This window comes from Motacilla alba, chromosome 3, assembly GCF_015832195.1.
Source record: "Motacilla alba alba isolate MOTALB_02 chromosome 3, Motacilla_alba_V1.0_pri, whole genome shotgun sequence".
Classification (NCBI taxonomy): domain Eukaryota; kingdom Metazoa; phylum Chordata; class Aves; order Passeriformes; family Motacillidae; genus Motacilla; species Motacilla alba.
Window position 1 is genome coordinate 27380510 of NC_052018.1, and position 21097 is coordinate 27401606.

General features: G+C 36.0%; 1 protein-coding gene across 4 annotated transcripts in view; it reads right to left on the minus strand.

Moving 5' to 3' along the window:
* Positions 1-21097, minus strand: part of EYS (eyes shut homolog) — a 789226-nt gene that overhangs the window by 630097 nt on the left and 138032 nt on the right. For all 4 annotated transcript variants that reach the window (XM_038131819.1, XM_038131820.1, XM_038131818.1 and 1 more), the window contains one exon: positions 10069-10228. In XM_038131819.1, coding sequence (XP_037987747.1) covers positions 10069-10228 — 160 coding nt within the window. The remainder of the gene's footprint in view (positions 1-10068; positions 10229-21097) is intronic.

A 21097-nucleotide genomic window follows, 5' to 3' on the forward strand; every position in this document is an offset into this window, starting at 1 on the left:
TGTTTTCTCTCCAAAGTAATTTTATGAAGCTACAAGATTTTTTTTTGTATGTTTCTTTGTTTCCTGATTTTGAAGGCAGTTGTAACACCCAATTAGATTTTTTGCATGTGTACATACAAGTGCACATCCTGAAGTAATCACAGAAACATTACTTTTCAACGATTCAAACCAAGAAGCCAGAAGGAACGTTAAAAAATTTGCTCTTTGGCAGAGCATGGGCTGTTAAGGTTCACTCTCTGAAATGTTGGCTGTTACATCTATGCTATTGCATTATAGATCATGAAAAATTCCACTTCTGTTGTATGATTTGTCTCATCCTGAACTCGGTCCAAAAGGTGTCATATGAGTGGAGTCCTCTAAAATTCTCAGCTCTTTCCAAGTATCCTAAAGAGATCAAAAAGTGACAAGCCTGGTACAGACATTGTAAGCACTTAAAAATTACATGTTTTTTTCCACTTCCTGGAACTTCACATTTATTTATTTTCAAATGCATTAAATCCACTTACAGTAATATTTATTGAAACCACTAGATAGGTTTCCATGGATTCAGAATATCTCCTCATTTTCCCTTGGAACTGTGTGGAACTGCGCAGATAAATCTAGGTATAGCCATAAATCTTTGTGATTTTCTAAGTAAATTAATTTCAGTGTATGAGAAAAGAATTTAAAAATAGCAGAGATAAAAAACTGATCTGACATTCACACATGTAGGTGTTCAAAATTCTGCCTGACAGTTGAACAATCAATGTGACTTGGTTTTGACATTAGATGACATTAAATGACTTGTTTTTGACATTAGAAAAACCTCTTTTATAAACTAGTTAGTATAAATATTCAAATGAAGATTTATTTAAGATTAACATATCTGGTTTTTCAGTCTTAGAACAGAATATAATTGTATACTAATAAAAAATTTTTATCTACAGCTAAACATTAAAGAGAGGATCATGTCATTGTTCTCATTCATGGAAGCATTTTTGCTATAGGTGGGTTGAGGAAACATCAAACTAGGAAATGCTCACCAACTATACATGAAATCTAGCCAACTTGCTTAGACTAAATTATTAAATTTTAGATTTCTAAAGTACATCATATTGAAATTGCTCATTCATTGATTATCATTACCATATCCCTGTATTTAATGAAAAAAATTAAAAATGTTACAGCCATCTGAAATGACAGCTGGCATCAGAAGGAACATATTTATCTACAGTGGTATTTGAAAAAATAATCTAAAAATATTTATTTTGTTGAAATTTGCAGGTTTAATTATATTTTTTTCTGTTATTTTACTACGAAAATTCCTTTGTATTTCCATTTTAGGATGGTATCCCTGTGAAAAAGAGTTATATTTCTGAGAGAAAGAAATTAAATAAGGTAAAACCAAGAACAATGCAATAATAATATTGTAATGACAGAGCTTATCTAATTAACATATAAAGGAGATATTTTCCATTAGCTCATGAAAAACAAGAATTTATTGGGGTTGGAGATAACAATTCCAAGACTGGAACTCATTATGCACTAAGTGTGATTAGATTTTGGTTAGGTGTAAGTGTTTAGGCATATTTACACCACAACATGGGCCAATGTTCTAGAAAACTATTTCCTTTTTTGGGAAAGCAACATAACCTTTTCAACATAAAGACATACACGTTCAATAGGCAAAGCAGCCAAAGTAAAACACCTAGGCTCATTAGGTACTGTCCCAGCTTCATGGACAAAGGGGATGCAAACTATAATAGGAACATTTTTCCAGTTCAAGTGAACATTATTATGCTTATTCTCAAAATTTAACAGCTATCATAATTTATTTACATGGAGCTGAATTTAAAGCTTTTTGAAAAGATCAAAAAGACTTACACTGACCACTGTCAGCTAATGGCATAATGCAGTTGTCTACTACTGCATGAATTACACACAGTTAAATGTTATGTATGTAGTTGAAATTTTACCCTCTCCTGGTTTAGAATGCAAGTAATCATTTAAGGACACTTAGGAACAGTCCTTTCTGAAAGTTCTGCAACTGTTGGTTAAGCACAGTCTTTAGCTGAGTTACTTTTTACAGAATGTCTTTAAATTAGTTTGAGCTGTATTTTAATAACCTTGGCTCTTAAATGAACTCATTATTCTGGAACATACAATTAGACTTTTGACCATTTAATAGATTAACTGTCCTTTCTCCTAGCTGTATTCAGGATTTAGATGGAGATCTGGTCATAAAGATTCATCTCTTGGCAAAGTCTTTTGCAGACCTCACTTTCAAAGAGTCTCTTATTCTCTTGTGAAGGTTTTGTTTGTTCCTATGTTTTGTTGTCGGTTATATGTCTCATTAAAAAATGTGGTTCATATAAAAACCACTACAGGTTACTAGGAGAATATGCAAAACAATTTTCATGCCTGGAACACAGAGATTTCGTCTAGCTTGATCCTTTTTCACTCATCCCAAGTGAAATATTAAATAATACAGAACAGTCATTCACAGATACTGAGAGAAGGCAGATTACAGAAAGAGCATCCTACCTAGCCTGGATTAAAAAGCACCATACTTGCAGGTCCCTCTGCTCTCTGTAAGACACTTGACCATTACTCTTGGGTTCCAGAGAGGAAGTGGAGCTTTTTTAAGTTTTAGAGAATATTCCTTGGCAAATTTGGTCTAATTATTTAGATACAAGGATTCTGGATTCAGAATAAGGTGAAGTTTATGAGCCTGGAGTAAAGATAAGTGCACCTCAGTGCACTGAGGTATCAGTCCAAATTTGAGTGGGTGACATAAAGATTGATCGTGGCATAACAGAATAGATTGGGTTGGAAGAGACCTTTAAAGATAATTTAATCAAAACCTCCTGCAATGAGCAGAGACATCTTTAACTCAGGGTGCTCTGACTTGTCCTTGAATGCTTCCAGAGATGGGACATCTATCACATCTCTGGGCAACATGATCCAGTGTTTCACAACTCTCATTCTGAAAAATTCCTTCCTTATATGTAGTGTGAACATGTCTTCCAATTTAAAGCCATTACCCTTTCTCATTACTACAAACCCTTATAAAAAGCTCCTCTTCCATTTTTTTTCCATTATTTTTGGTAAACTGCAGTATTGAAATGCCTCAATAAGCTGTTTACAGATTTTTTTCTCCAGGCTGGAAAACCCCAACCCTCTTAGCCTTTCCTCATAGGAGAATTGTTCCAGTCCTCTGTACTGGCTCCGTGTCCTTCCTGTGCTGAGGGCTATAGGACTGGATGCAGCACTCAGATGTAAATTCAATATTATTTTATGCTCTGATCTGACTTGTTCTGATCTGAAATGTAAATTAGGCCTCTTATACAGAGTTTATACTAAATTGGTGGCAAATGCTGAGGAGAAAGGTATCATGAAAACAAATCTAAAGAAAAATATTTTGAAAGAATACATGTGTAAAGTGAGAAATCTCAGTAAATAAAAATGAAGACAAGTATATTGCAGAAAAAGTAAACCTGAGCAATTCAGAGAGTCCCAGACTGAGGACCAAAGTATAGAAGCTGTTGCTGAATGTAAGTTTCTGATGTGATTCAGGTTAAAAAACTCAAATAAAAAAAAAAAAAAAAGAAACCAAAAAAAGATAGTTCTTGAAGTGCCTAAGAAGTCTGCTTATTTGACAAGATAAATATACATTTTAAGAGACATCATTATTGCAGCTGAAGTCATGCTTTAAGTCTTTAACAAAGTGGTATTGTATATCATATTTCAACAGAATGCATTTGAGGTTTTTTGGGGTTTTTTTTAATAGAAGGAACAACTACTGAGCACGAAGGTTGAAATATAGCATAAGAAAGTCTAGACTATTTAGTTCATAGATTAACATTATTCCAGCTTCAGTGGAGATACAGTAGGTTATGCCAGCTAATGATGTTGTACATTGTGTCTGAGAAAAAGGAAGCAATATAGGATTTGCCTGGATATCCATACTTTAAAGAGGAAATCTGATATTCAAAGCTAAATGATGTAAGTCTGAGACCTTTTAAGAACTAAAAGAGAGTTACAGAGATCAGCTTTGCAATGAAAACAGCCACTAGATCTACACTATAGGGTTATTAATCTTTCCAATGCATTATATATTTTTAAACATGCTATAATTATATCTACACTGCCCACCTTATCACGTTTTAAACCCACTAGTGTGATAGGTGATTTATAATGCTGTTGACAGTTTTTGTACCTTGGCAAGATCTGAAATTGTGTACTTGGCTGAGTAAACACAGGTTCACCTGAGAAGCAGAAAATAATGTCTCCATGGTTATTATAGTAAATTAACTTTTTTAAGCACTTCAGCTTGTTCAGAAGACTTTTTTACTGATTTTGCATAAATGGCCTACATCACTCATGTTTCCTATTGATGATGTGATGTTTTTTTCAGGATGATATATAGCTATTTGTTCACTATCTATCCAGCTACCTCTCTGAATGTTTAGAATGCAGTTTCCCTTGTCACTAAGAGCAGATTTATATATTTGGGAATAGGAATGAATAATGCAGTGATGTTCTCAATAAGAGACTTACAAACTATCCACAGAAAAAAAAAAAAGAAAAAATCTTTTAATTTTTACTCTGAATGAGTAAAAAAAGGAAAATATATAAATCAATAGCTGTAAAACTAGAAGAGCCAGACAAACTAAAGCAAATCAGCACAGTTCTAACTCCTTGACAGGTAAATCATTGAGTTGTATGCCTTAATAAAATGAGACATGGTATGTTGGTAGGAAGTGGGAAGCAGGAGAATAAAATGGTAGGCTGTGTAACATGCACCTGGACTTGATGTCAGACTTTCACAGGAATACATTGTGAATAGAAAACACTCCTGCTATGTCCCTGAAACTTTGCTACTTTTAAAATATTCAGTCAATTATGTAAAATTCCTCTTTGGTTTGAGTTCTGGGCTAATAGTCTCAGAAAGTCAAGTAGCTTGTACTTCTCTTAAAAAATACAAGGTTGATAGAGGTGGGTGAAAGTAATTTTTGGAGATCATGAGCAGATGTAGCTTTTTGAAGGATTCCATATGCCAAGTTTAAGAGCGTATTTTAAAGCATGTCTTCCAGTTGAGAACTTTACTAATTATATGCTTAGAAATCCAGACTTTGATGCAGCCATGCTTCTTAAAAAAACAACAGCATCTTTAAGTTAACCATAACTATTCTTAATGAACAAAAATTCCATCAAAATTGCTACTTACTCAAATGGGCAAAATACACTGTGCACAGCAAATTAAACCAGAAACTGAACTATTAGGAAATATGAACATACTCATAAATATCTGCCTGCACTGGGAGCATTTTGTTCCATTTTAAAAGCAGGCAGGACTTAAATACTGATATTACGTTTCTTCTTGAATTTTCATGTAGAATGTTTTATAGTATTTTGGCTTTTCATGCAATTGCTTAATGCCAAAATAATAGAAATACTTCCAGCACAAAATTTCAATAGCTTTAGTATTTTGTGTGGAAATTAGGACCTAAGAAAAAAAATGTTGGCTTGAACTACTGTAGATCAGAGTCTGCTTGGAGTCACTACAATTATGCAAAAACATCAGACATTAGCCCCAGCCCTCATTTATTGCACAGGAGTTTATCTCTTTCAAATTAAATATTATGGCAGTATGGATAATGTGTCCTTTTTATTTTTTCTTTGTTTACTTTTCTATCTTTTCATTACAATTAGTACTCTCAAATGCAGTAGATGGACTGAAACTGTTGTGTTTTCATGTAATTCATCTTGCTGTCATCTTAGGTGAGAGGCCTTAGTACAGATCGATGTCCTTACAACACACTTTCCAGTGAGGCATCACCTTGAGCCCTGGGTGCAGTTTTTGCTTTGGGCACCACAATATTAGATGGTTATAAAGCTATTGGAGACCATCCAAAGAAGGGCCAATGGCAAAAGGGCCTAGAAGGGAAACCATATGAAAAGCAGCTGAGATCGCTTGGTCTGTCCAGAAGAGACTGAGGGGAGACCTCCATGTGATTTTCAGCATCCTCACGAGGGGAAGAGAAGGGGCAGGTACCAATTTCTTCTCTGTGCTGACCAATGACAGGACTCAAGTGAATGACATGAAGTAGAGGAAGGCTTAGGTTGAATATCAGGAGAAGGTTCTTCCCCCAAAGGGTGGCTGGGCACTTCCACACGCTCCCCAGGGAACTGGTCACAGTGCCAAGACAGTGCCCAAGAAGTATTTGTAAAATGTTCTCAGACACATGATGTGATTTTTGGCGTGGTCCTGTGCAGAGCCAGGACTTGGGCATAGTGATCTTTGTGGGTCCCTTCCAATTCAGTACTTGTTATCCTTCTGACTTATAGAGTCAGTGTGACTCATGTTTTTTCTTGGACTTTTACTGGCATTGGGAGAGACCTGTGTTACAAGCAAATTTTAAGGAACAGACTAGCTAAAAACATTTTCCTTTCACCCTAACTAATGCTATATGGACACGCCTCCTAAAAGGCATTTTAAAAAGCAGGTAAGGTTTCTGGCATCTGAAATCCAGAAGAGGATTAGAATGAAAAGTACTTTGGTTGTTCATATTGCTTTCTGTCAGTTATCTCTGAAAGTTCTTCTTTAATAAAAAACTGAGTCTTCTGAAAAACAACAAGCTGTTCCCTTTTTATTCACCTGTGAATGTAAGTATTCTGAGTGAATTCCTGTAGCACTCCTTAACAAGTGACATCTCTTATTCCATTATTTCATTACATGGTCATTGACGTTTGGGATCTATGTGCCCCAACCATTTCTCTTTCAGAAGGGACAATCACAATAACATAAAGTGCAATGAACAAAGCTTAAAGTGGCAGCATCTGCCGCTGAGACAGATACTGATGTGTAATTCCAGTATGCTTCTGTGATATAGGTGCCTCCCATGATGCTTCAAAAATTCCTTTATTTGCTCACCTTTACTATAGGGATTAGAGCTGTGGGAAAAAGAAATTCTACTCTTTTTATCTATTTGAGTTTTGAGACTTAGGAGATTACCACTGCACTTTGACATGAAATAGAGACCTTCCCCAAATATTCTAGAAATGGCTGAACTCTTGCCTGCTAACAGCAAGCATTGAATGAATTCCCTATTTTGCTTCCCCTATGTGAACAGCTTCTGCTTGACCTAATGATTTATCTCAACTTTTCTTACTTTTGTGTTTCTGTTTCTTTCCAACACCTCACTGGGGAAGAGTGAACAACCAGATGTTCAATACTTAACTGCCCACCAGGGTTAAAATATGTCACCACTGTATCCTTGAGAAAAAAAGAATTTAAAAATGTGTATTTGACTAGAGAGAAGAATTATAATTAGGCCATGTAATTTTTTGTTCACTAGTATAAATATTGCCTTAACTAGACATTGAAAGACAGAGGAACTTTTATATCCCATAGCTCATTCTCTAGGACATTAGTTATTCTGGTACCAGAGATATCTTCTACAGAATACTGTTTCAAGTATCCTACACAGTTCAATAGGGCAATCGCCGCCAAAGCATGTTTATATACATTTCCTGTATACCTGTAGAAATTAGAAGATCTGTCTCAAAAAAAAAAAAATAAAGAGAAAAAATAAATTGTGGATAAATCTATGAACAATCTTAATGAGTGTTATAAAAAGTTTTAAGGAAAAAGTATGCAATTGAAGTAGTACTTTAAACTCTGGTTGGTGGGTTTTCTTAGGATTCAGTTTATTTTAGCAGTAGTAAGATTATTTTCTGTGAAGTGAGAATAAAGTGTCTAACATGCCAAATCAATTCCTGCCAATATGATTGCTCTACACACAAGGAAAGATATCAATAAATTAGAGGAAGTTTATTCAAGGACAATTGGTCTACTGTGCAGGACCTGAGAAATTGCTGATATGGATCGTTTCAATGCCCTAAGACATATTACTTACAAGCACTGTTGTAGATTCAAAGGTTTTTATCCACTTTCAGAGAAGAGAAAAATTAAAATGAAAATAAGAAACTAACAGTAGAAGGAAATTCAAAACACAAAAATAATGACACCTATTCAACAAAAATAACTATATAATATAACCCTTTATTCTATGAACATTTAAACTTAACTTTTACTTTCTGAGTAAATGACTCAAAAATTTTTTTACATATAAACAGAAATAAAATATATGGTTTAAATTTTCATGTTTATATATCAAGTTTCTACAAGGTTTTGTTAAAAAGTATGGAACCAAATTGAAGTGGGTTTATTACTTTTTAAATCAAAGTTCTGCTTTTCACAGCTGAGAATGTTACATCATGTTATATTTTGTGTTCTCTAAGATGTTGGTTGCAAACATGATTTGAATGGTAATGCCAAAGATGCAGCTGTTTATAATGTTTATAATGTTTATAATGTTTATAATTTAAAAACACAATTAAGAACCAATAGATGTGAAACTACAATAGCTTTTCTGGTTTCAGAGACTAAGACTATTTAATTCAGTGTCAAGTAGATGTACCAAAATTGCTACTACATTTCCCTTCCCTTTCCAAATACATAAATGAAACAGTAAATAGATATAAACTTTTTTTTTTTTTTTTTTTTTTTTTTTTTTTGTGGATCAAGACTGAAGAAGTAACTGGCAGTTAAAAAGCAAAAAAAGTGAAAAAAAAATCTATTGCAATATATAGAACCCCTTACAATGAGAATTCACAAAAAAAGAATCTTGGCCTCATAGAAAGATATCCTTGAACAACAAAGTTGTTTCCACTTGAATTTAGCCATGAGTCAGTGTTTGGCAATCTTTAATTCTATTAATTGCATCTATTTATTGCCATTTATTGTAACCTGTTAAACTTTTGTTTCATGATCATATTGTACACTAGAAACCTTAAATTATCTCAAAAACTTTGAACTATTGTAGTGAAACATTACTTTTATTCACAAATTTATAATTATAGGTGTCACACCAATTTAAAAAAAGTCAAGCATAGATTGAAAAAAATGAAATCCTAAAGGGAATAATGGAGAAGTGAAAAGAAAGGTTAATAAATAAACTCTGGGTTATTCAACAATTATTTCTTTTTTAATGGTAGTAGATTTAAAGTCTGTTTTCTCTGCGTATTGACATCAGTTCTTTAGATAAAATTAATTTTCTTTTTTTGGGTAATAAACATTGTTCCTATATTTCAAATTGTTATTTTTAAAGTTCTCTTAATATTTCTGGCACTTATCTTTAAATTGATGTACATGTGGTTAATGTCTCTTTCCATAATATTACCTAAATCTGCAGTGAATCACATTTGAATCTTCTCTTTCAGTTCCCTCTCTAGACAAAGATTAGTGAAGGATTTTAGAATCCAACTTCAATGAGCTTCTATTTAAAGGATAAGACTGGAGGAAAAAATCAGAAATTACTTTCTTTGCCACTTAAAAAAACCCAGTGTGTTTAATATAAGCTACTTTTTTAGGCTTCTTTTGTATCTAATTAAAAGAGAAACATTGCTGAAGAAATTGTATCAATCACTAAAAAATATTTGACACAGTGGTTATAATCCCCCTGTAAAAAACTGACTTACTGACAATACAGAGAACCTCGAAGACTAGGCTTTAGTTACGTAAAATGAATTAGTTAAACCCATACCAAATTAAATTTCATAAATTACTGGTGGTCCACTAAGGTATTTAAATAGAATGTGGAATTCAGCTCTCAAAAGCTGAGTAAAGTTATCTGAGTAAACATAGGCTGATAAAAACTAACTAACTTCCTGAACCCCATTTCTCTCATTAATTAGATATCCAGGAAATGTAATTAGACATCAGACATGTAGCTCACGTGGAAAACTTTATATGTAGACATACACTTAGTCTCCTAAACTGAAGCTAAAGCTTATTCTAGGAATATTCTTACTGTAACCTTAATTGGAAAATTCAAAAGTAACTTATAAATTCCATTCAAATTTTATAGTCATCCCAGCAGAGGGCAGAAAATGCAGAGAGGTGTGATTATTCTCCAAATACTTCCTTATCCCTCTTTTTTTAATCCAGAATACTTATATTTGAATATTTAAAAGTGAATGAAACTATATGATTTGCATCTACATGATTTGTATATGCCTTACCTGTAAAATCACGAGGACACAAACACTGAAACAAAGGTTGTTCTCTCAGTTGACTGATATCAATGCAAGTTGCTCCATCGGAACAATTATTTGGGTAAATTAAACATGCATTTTCAGCAAATTGGCAAAATTTTCCTGTCCATCCAGGAGCACAGAGGCACTAGACATGACAAACACACAAACAAACAAACACAGAAAACCCAAAATGAAAATGCAATATGAAAGTTTGTAGAATTTTCTTTGCGTCTTGTATTTTATTACCGAGTGTGGTAGAATGCAGTGTGGTGGAATCCAGCTGAGACTATTCCTCATGCCTGTATTTGAGGATGATAAAATAGTTATGAGGCAAAACTCATCTACCATATCTGTTGAAAAATTGGGAGAAAAAAAGGACATATGAGTTGGGGGAAATGATAAGATAATTACGGGCTGTAAGGGATAAAAACACCATCAGGAACAGAAGAACTGAGTGTCCAAATAGGATTTTAAAGGGATAGACATGAGAGAGGAAATGAGTAGGGAATGATAACAAAGCTTGCAAGACAAACACTGTCACTGACCAGTAATCAGAAAACATAGTACGGAGTTTCTGTTAGACATGCAGACTCTGCCTGTCAAATAAAATAAATTAAAATTGCTTATTCAGAGGAAAGGGGGAGATCTGAAGCTTATATTAGCTTCTCAAAAGAGTCCTGTGAAACTCATACAAGTGCTCCAATCAAATATAATTAATAGCTTGCCTTGAATCCCATTACAAGAGCAATAAAACAGTTTAGCCAATAGTAGCATGCAAGTATTTCAGAACACTGGAATGGTATACGAGATTCACAATATATAAACATTTTACATGAGTGAGTGTGCATGTGACCACCAAAGACAGAGAGATGCATTGTAGTGACTCATACAAGTAAAAAGAAAGTTGCCAAAGAACAAGATTAGCATAAGGCACAGAAAATAGGCAGAATATATTGCTGACTACAGAAAAAAAATCACTGTAAAAAGCCCCGAGGCAAGTAGTACCAGGAGGAGACCATAATATTTTGAAGGGTGGAGGAGTGCTTGGTGGGGAGATAAAATACTGCAAACCATCAAAACTGTAGAGGAAGGATGGAGACAGAAGACAAGTTCAATTCAGTAATGACTTCTCCCATCAAAGAGCTCATGAGACAGGTTACTGTGACCTCTGTTGTTAAGTACCACCAGGGACCACAGATGTCAGCCCTAACTCTTCAGCATGAACTCCACAGCATTGTGTAATCACAGAGAATTTAGAATGTAAATGTTACAGATTAACAGTATGTAGGTGTACTGACAATGCCTAACAATCTTGATAACTACTACCATTAAGTATGCTGTTTGTGAATTAATTAATTCAAGTTTTTTTTAAACTTTAAAGCGGGCCCTACCTCTCAGTCTTTCAAACATTCCCTTTACATTGATCTCTGATTTCCTATCTGACATATAGATTTTGTAAAAATGAGCAGTACTTAGGTGGTCAAGTGAAGGCTTCAATGGCACTGCCCTGATGCAAATCCCTTACTGTGAGTCTCTGCATTCAATGATTGAAACAGCAGATAACTAAAGTAGATTGCCATCTCCAAAGTGACCTAGCTGGAAGAGGAGCATGATAGCCTGTGGAATAAGTATGACTTACCTTGCAAGGCCTGGAAGAACACAATGTTCTCCAGCAGCTGTATATTCCTTTGCATTTTCTGCATTTTTATTCCTGCATCACTCTGTTGTGATGCCTATACACATCACTGACATTTGCTTATTTCCTTCCCCTTGATCTCCAGCAACACCTTTCACTGCTATGTACTGTCCTTGTCCTTGATGTTATGTTTGATTAAATATGACACTACTAGGTGAAAGGTAATAAGAGGTAAAAACAAGATGGCATGATTTAGGTAACAATATCTATGGGTTTGTCTATCTCTGTTAGTCAGTTCACAAAGCTTATCCCAGGCAAACCTATAGAAACATTATTTATCCTTTATGTCAATAGATTTTACATTCATAGGACTCCAGAATTATTTAGGTTGAGAGAGGCCTTTGAAGGTTACTCCTCGCCCAGAGCAAGTCAAACTTCAAATGAAAGTTGGTTGCTCAGGATCTTGTCTACTTGAGGTCTGAATATCTCCAAGGATGACAATTCCACAGCCTTTATGAGCAACTTGTTGCAGCACTTAAGTACACTCACACTATCTTATGAAAAATTTCTTCTTACTACCTAGCCATAATTTCATTTGTTGCAACTTCTGCCACTTGCCTCTCACTCCAGTACTATGCACTTCTGAGAAAAAATTGGCTTCATCATGTTTATGATCACCCAATAAGGAGCTGAAGAAAAAATTATGTCCCCATTCAGCTCTCTATTTTCAAGGCTTAACAAAGACACATTCTTCAGCCTTTCCTCATATGCTGCAAAGTTTTCACAATGTTGATGGCTCTCTATCAGACTTGTAACAATTTGTTCAGTCTTAGTTTTTTGTACATTGAAGTTCTACACCACCAGAGTACTCCACAGGTAGCTTATCAAGTGCTGAACAGAAGAGACTGATGACTTAACTTGACCCGCTCTCTATGCTTTTACTAATGCAAGCTAGTATTAGATGAAGCTACCTACACTTTATGATGATTTGGTTACGTTGGCCCACTCCCTCATCTTCCATGGATGTATCCTGTCAAGCCCTTCGACTTTTATAAATACCCTCACTGCCTATGGTCCTGGTTTGGCATTTCTCTTCAACTAATGGTATTTCATTCTTCTAAATTTTGCCACCTGGCATGGGAGTTGGGAAATTTAAAAGAACATATTGTAAGTGAAAACTAGAGCAAAGACACTGAACGTCATCCACCTCAATCAGCAGTGAGCATACATTTCCCTTGACCTCATTTTTTCTGCCACTGTACCTATACAAATTTATAAAATAGTTTTTCCTTTATGAGTAATTTTCATGAGGACCCATTTGGAAATTCTCCTTGACTAGACTCAACATTTTACCTACCCAGTCACTAAACATTACTATTTATTGGTAAAATCTGTTTAGCCGGTATTTTCTTTCTTTACATGTTAAAGTCCACTCTACAAGAAAGAACTTCAAATAAGTTCACAGAAGTCTAGCCCTATTTCTTGTAGATACACATTAACTTAAAAAAATATATTCTCAGAGATGGACTTGTGACTGTACTTGTGAACACTACATTTTCTTTACCTATAGAAAAGTGACTTTTCTGCACCTGCAGTGAAAGGTAGTGCTGTCAAAACAGCATTCAGGACCTGAATGACTATTTCCAGACTATGCCTGAATAATTTTGAGGATAATTGAAGGACAAGTCTTAGGGATGCTTAAGCCAGCACTTTCCACGAATATTAAGCAATTTTTTAAGACTTAATTGTAATCACTGCCATGGTATACTGGTATACAATAACCTTTCTTTTTTTCCTCCACAGTTTTCAATTGCCTGGTAAGACAGCTTGAAAAATGAAGATGTTCATGTGCTAGATTGTTTTGCCTCTTTTAAAATACATGGAGAAAATTCCAATTCAACCCAAAAATTGGGCATTAAACTGGGTATGAGTGCTTTCAGTTTTTGATTTAACTTACATTATTCTGTTATGCTGTTTATTCCTATGCTCAGATTTTCTTCTTTGCCCACCCCTCCCTGCTACCCCTCCTTCTACAAATATAATCTGAGTTATGTGCGCATCCCTAGAAGTCTTTCTATTTTCAAATTTTTCTATAGGTAATTTTGACATTAGGAACTGGAGTGACTAGTTTGTGACAAAAAGGCTTCAAGAGCTCCAAACATGCTGTTAGGCTAAATGCTTAAAAATAAATAGATTTTTTTTATATTTCTGCACTGATGGAGCTCTGAAAATTGTTTAAATGAAGAAAACAAAATCCTTATCTTAATAAAAAAAAAAAATTCTGCTTACATTTTTTGTACGTTAAGTTCATTCCTAACTGAAATTCTGGAAGTCACTCACACTGGAAAAAATAACTGCAAGAAATAGATCGAAATTTAGCTCACAACCAACAAAATTTTAGCTTCTTAGTGTATTGAGGGATTTATTTGGGGAGAATGTTTTACTTACTACCTTATTTGAACTGACAGATCTTAAAACTTTACAGTATTAATCATTAACCTACAGTACACCAGGGCACATAAGTGACTTTAAACCTTAAAAGAGAAAATTAATTTTACCTAACTTACTAAATCTGTCATTGCAGATGACACCAAGCTGAGCATTGCAGGTGACACACCTGAAGTACAGGACACCATCCAGGGTCCTGAACAAGCTTGAGATGTAGGTGCATGGGAACTTGCGCCAAGTTCAACAAGGCCAAATGCAAGGTCCTGCACATTGGTTGGGGACACCCCTGGTACCAACATGGGCTGAGGGGAAAAGGATTGACAACAGCTCAGTAGAGAGGTTTGGAGATGGTGGTGGATGAAAAGCCAGGCATGAGCTATCAAAGTGTGCTTCCAGCCCAGAAAGCCAGCTGTAGCCTGGGCTGCATCAAAAGCAGCGTGATCAGCATGTCAATGGAGGTGATTCTGTTCCTCTACTATGCTCTGATGAGATCCCACCTGGAGTGCTGCATCCAACTCTGGGATCCTCATTACAACAAAGTCATTGACCTATAGGAGTGGGTCACCAGGGGGGCCACAGAGGGCTGGAGCAACTTTCCTAAGAAGACAGGCTGAGAGAATTTTGGTTCACTCTGAAGCAAAAAAGATTCTGGGGAAATCTTCCTGTGACCTTTCATTAAAGAGGACTGTGGAAAGATGACTGGCTGTAAAATTAGAGGAATCAGAGAAGTTATACCCACATCCCAACAGAAATTAGGTATGAAAATTATAGGGTAAAACACAATCATTGCTCCCTGGGTGGAATGCAGTTGGCATACTCAAAACCTATTCCACGATAATTCCTGATTCACATGATCTGCAACTATAGGTACCTGCTAAGGGGGGTGAAATGGAAGGTGGAGCAGAGTGGAGACAGTGCAGCCAGGCACTGTTGAAACTCCAGCAGGGAGGGGAACTCAGTGATGCTTTGCAGCTGAGAAACTGAGCAGCACCTGTCACCAGTGAAGATATCCTGCTGCTGAGCCAACAACTCCGGCAAAATCACATTCCTCAGATGAACTTGGTTCATTACAGCCTAACTGTAAGATTAATCCATACCTCCATCCCAGAGTTATCCCCCTCCAGCATATGACCCCGCCCCACAAAGTGTGTGCTCTCTATTTTTTACTCTATCTTTAAAAGTGAAGAGAGAGAATTTTATGCCAATCAGTAACAAGGTATGTATGACTAGAATTACTCAAGGTCCGCCTAAACAAATTGAGATAGTATAAAAGTAGAGAATGGGGGAAAAGTTAGGGAAGACTCTATCATAACTGCTGGGATCAGTTGATTTGCTTAACCTGTCTTCTCCCCCATAGGGTCACCTGTTAGGTAAGAACTGTCCTCTGTCCATGCTGAATGCTTTAATTGGGGATCTTACCTTTTCTGTGTATTGCTTTGAACATGTTTTTGCAGTCAGATACTACCACTGACAATCCTTGAAACTTAGCCTTTCATAATTTTATATTAATAAGTAATATTGTTCTGTGAACTGTTGGTGTGAGTCCTTCTCAGGTGTTGGCAGTCACCAGCAACAGGCAACATACTCAACGCATGGAAGACCCAGTAAGGGACCACAAGGTGGGAAGACCTGCTAAAGGGTCTCCCTCATGCTTTTGGTGTGTGTCCCTAAATGAGTCAGTCAAGCCATTGCCTGATCTAGCAGGACTGCTCAGTGAAGGATTCTCATAATGGGACACCAACAGACAGGCTGGACACAAGGGTCCTGGCTTTCCATGGGGTGCTGAGAGACAAATTAAACACTGAGGGCTAAGTAATCTCCCCTTTTCACATGACAAGGGCTTATAAGAAGGATGGGGACAAACTTTTCAGCAGGTTATATAAAACTAGAAGGGACAATGTTTGTAAAGTAAAAGAGGGTAGATTAAGTTGAGATAGGAGGAACAAATTGGAATAAGTTGGCCTGAGATGTGGTAGATGCCTTGTCCCAGGAAACCTTAAAGGTCAGGTTGAATAAGACTCTGCATAATCTGACGTAGTGGAAGATGTCCCTGCTCATTGATGGAGATTTGGACTAAATGACCTTTGAAGGTTACTTCAAACCCAAACCACTCTATGATACTATGATCTCTGATATGACATACTCCTTCATATGAAACCCTGATTCTAGGTAAAACAAATAGGAGTCTCAGTAGAAATATGTCATAACTTGAATTAATGAATTATTTTTTATAAAGATTTTATTCTTTCATTTCACAAGTGAACATACAGGTAGAACAAAACCTGGAGTTCTATCCATGTACATCTCATATGGAAGGTGGGAAGATGAAGTTATCTTTTGTGTAGCTTGAGCAGGTGCCATCTCTCTTTACATATGATTGCATAAAATAATGAAATTTTATTAGTATTTAATTATAACTTAAAAAGGCAAATTAAGAATGTGCATTTATGAGTTTTTGGTAGTAGTTGACAAAAGCGCAAATACTGAAGAATGAAAAATAATCATCAAGAATCTCAAACTAGAATCTTACTGTATAGTGTTGGAAACAACTGCCAAAGACACCACAAAATTTATATAGCACATGGAAAATGTGTGTCTGATCTTACTGGCATAAGCAGGCAAAAAATGATTTTAAGTTATGTGCTTCAGAAATGTATAGTGCTGAGTTGGCTGAGTGAAATTTTATGGACTCTTTCTACAGACATTTTCCTTATCTCAAGGGGATTCAGCTCCTTATTAGATAAGGAAGTCAGTGAAGAAGAAATTTGGGGAATTTCTGTGCCTTTGAAAACTGGTTTAAACTTGAGCACAGGCTTGATTTTAACTTCTCAGCAGTTGCATTTAAAAATGAACCAGAACATTTCTGTTTGTTATATCTGGTGTGTTTGGCTGTCCATTTATATTTAATTATATACTCTTCTACAGTATAAATTCAGATCCATTGTACAAAGATATCTGAAATGATTAGATGATCACAGTATTAATTAAATATTTTTCATTTCAATTTTCTCTTTAAAAGAAGGACATTTAGTTTATTACATGAAGATTTCTACTGTTTATTAACTTCTGTACAGCTCAGAGATTATTAGCAGCACATATGAAATGTACCTGGGGTGCTTTGATGGTGTTTATTTCAATAGAATAAGAAAAGCAGGAAAATTAATTTTGATAAAGTCCAAATTAAACATTAAAGTAGAAAAAAAACTGTTTAGGACATTTTTAAATTTATGTGAACTCTTCTGTAGAATTACTGCTACTGTGTGAAAGAAAATTGACTAATTAACTTGTGTAAAACTAGCCCCTAATGGAAGTATCTGACTTTGAACTACTGCTGTTTTGAACGCTCAGCTGGAAGGACAAACACAGGAGAGACATCAATGGAATTAATGATGGTGGCAAAGTGGATTTGCAGAGATGAAACTATAATGTTCTCATATGGTCCATGGGGAGAAACAGTAGGAGAGACCGTAGATTTTTTTTTTTAAGGAAAATTACAATAATCTATTTGCTACGTTGTACATAAGTATAAAAATCCCATCTGATAGCAGTAGACTTTGCAACACCAATTTTCATTGCTTCTAGCATAGGTTGTCGATCTTTTGTAAATATTCATAATAATTTTATCACTCTAACCAACTGCTTTAATATATAATATGCCAAATATATTAAATGTTTGTTTCTTTATGGCTTTTTTATACGCAGAAAACAAACAGTGATAGATACAGTGCAGAGGGCTTTTTTTAAAGCCCCAGTGCATTTTTCTTAAAGAACTGAATTTGATAAACAAGGTAATGTTTTTTCTCAGCTATACTGCCTTTTAGTTCTGGATATGTAATCTAGAAGTTATTTCTCCTCTCATGCAATAAATACAAATGGCTTCTCTAAGAATAAGCAGGAGGGCTGTCGCCGCATATGACACAGCATATGCCGCAGTCAAGGCAGCCATGATGCACAGAATATCACCAGACAATTTCAGAAGGTTTTAAGCATTTTCCCATACAGAGTAACATCATACCACATCAGAAGACCTGAGGCATCCACCCCTACATAGTAACACCCTAGCACATGACAAGGCTGCAAGCACCTGTCCATACAGAGTAACACTAAATCACATCAGAAGGCCACAAGCAGCTACTCCTTTTGCTCTTTAGCTCAACCTTTTATACCCCTCATGTTCATGCATTACACCTGTGTGCCTTCTGTTCCCTTTGGTGGTGGATCAGTGCACCTGGGCACTCCATGTCTCATCGCTTTCAATACTGTCCGCCTGCTTTTCAGCTGTAGCCCATTGGGGATAAGGCCCAGCTCAGCCGTAGCTCCGCTCCCAATTACCATTCTGTGTTTTTACAGAGGCCTTCTTAGGCTGTGAGATCTAAGCAGTATGACATAGCTCCATTTTGGAGATTTTTGCCAATTCTGAGTAGAGGTGCTTTGCTACTGGGCTATAAATTCAGCCAGACTTCTAGGGATAAAGTATTATTAAAAAGCATTAGGACTGAGATTGACGCCTCAGGGAAGAGCTTACCAAGAGGACCTGAGCAGCAGACTTTCCACAAAGGTTTTTCAGGCAAGTCTGTGGGGCTTGGCACTGCTCTTCTGCAAAGAAGCAATTTGGTCCCCAGCCTGACACCTGGCTAGTGGGCCTGGTTCTGCGCCCAAAAAGGCAAGCCTTATCTGCAAGGTGTGAAGCCTGGACCTCTGTCTGCCTAGTTGCAATTTCTGTACAAGTTCTGCTGAATAAGGGCCACACATCAGCTTGACATGGGGAAAAATCACAGGAGAAAGAGATAATCCTTCTTCCCATGTTGCCTCAGAAGGAACATATTGGCTTTGGTGAAGACTGTTTTCTGTGTTTGTATACAGTCTCCTGCTTTGCTAGAGGACACAGTAGTCTTTGGGCAGAACATATTTGCTGGGGTATTTGTCTTCAACTGTGTGACCCATGGTGTTACTGATTATTAATGTATATTCATAATTTTACTTTATCAACTCTATATCCTCTTGGTGCAAAGTTTGTTGTTGAAATATCTCAAATCCACCATAAAGTCCCAAATATAAAAGCTATGGCTCCATTATATGGATGTGCCAAAAAAGATCAAAAGAGTATAACATGAACAATCCCAGAGCCATCTGCAAGGTAAGATTTTAGATACCAATCTTTTCTATTATATTAATTTTTGTATCCTCTTATGGTGAATCATACTATTAGATAAACATTATTAAATGTACATCCATATAAGAAAGGAAAATTCTGGTGACAGGGGAACCATTTTCTGAAGGGAATTGATAGGAATGCATCTGTTATCATTAATCAGGCAAACTACTTGTGGAAGTTGAAACCATTACTCCTTTTTGCTTAGCTTTACTCTCCCTTAAAAGCACAATCTATTTCCACTGCGCTGTAGGAACACTACTTTAAAATCAGTAGCATTTCCTGTTGCTCTTTCTGAAGGTACCAGGGTATCCACTGGCAATTTTTCCAACACAAAATTCCACATGCAAATGTCAGTACAGCTTCTTGGAGAAATTCAACTATTTTCCTTGAATGGCCAACAGTAGGTGTAGTGGTAAAACCCAGAATGATAAAAGAGATTATTTTTTTTTTCTTTAATGCTGCCCTAGTGCACATTTGTTTGCCAACACAGCTCTGCTGTTCAGGCAATATGTATAATTTGTTTAGACCTTGTCTCAAGTGTAGTGCTGGCAAATGGAAATAGACCTTACAATGACATTGCTTTCTCTTCATCTTTCAGCTTCAGTTTTTGTGTCTACATAACTCAATTTCTTTGCTGGCTGTAAGCACACAGCCTTACACGAATCAGTGGTTTGTCAGGATGATAGGAGAAAGGCATATTGACAAAATAGACTTGGATACACTGTGCAGACCATATAACCTGGAAGATAGTTGCTTGTATCATAGAAAGGAGCTATTTGGCAAAAAAAAAAAAAAAAAAAAAAAAATCATGAATGAGCATTTTTGCACTGTACAAGAAGTGGAAAGCATTTTTAATTTGCATGTCCTTCCACAGGAACTGTATGGCAGATCACGAATGGGAGAATATGTAGCAAACACTGTAGAGCCGCACTTTCTTGTGCATCAAATGCACTTCTGTAGGCAATCATAACTGACCTGTAAATTCTGTCATTTTTATGCAATTCAATGGTTTCTCCCTGAAAAATAAAGACAGCTAGTATGCCAAAGACTTGACAATTTTCATACCTCAACTTTCCCACTACCGTGTTTTCATATCTGTGCTTCTTTCCAGGTTTGTAAACTCCAGTAAACTAGAGTTCTATTATCGTCAGAATTTGCACTGGATTAATTTATTTTTTCAGTATGTTTACTTTTTTTGGTTGGTTTTGAGGTTTTTTTTCAGTTTAATACTAATGGTTCAGAAAGAAATGGGATCTTAAGGAGAGATAATACTTTTGGCTTGATCTAAACTACTTGCTGTGGATTAATAGGTAGTAAGGTACTTGATCCACCCTTGGACCTAGAGGAAAGCTTTACATCCACAAGTGATTTCTTGTTTGTGTACTCTCTTTATCGGCTTTCACTGCCCAGTCATGTGCCAGAGGCTTTACAGGAGCCATTCTAAATCACTGGGTGAACCCTACTCAAGCCACTCCATACCCTAAGGTGGTTAGCATCTGGCAGCAGTATGATTAGCATGAAACAAACAGCTCTTTTGTCTCTACCACTTGCCTTTTGGGGCATTGCTGATATTTTCCCTGTCTTCAGGTAAAGATAAGGAAAACAGATGCCTACAGCCATAAATTGTTTAAGACAATCAGATTAAAAGCAATGAGAAAATACGATCAGCTGCAAAACAAGAACACTGACTTTTCACTTATAAAATCCATTTAAGAAATAAAAAAGTTGTGATGAGAACAGAAAAATCTATTGAAAAGTGTATCTGTGGGCAGATG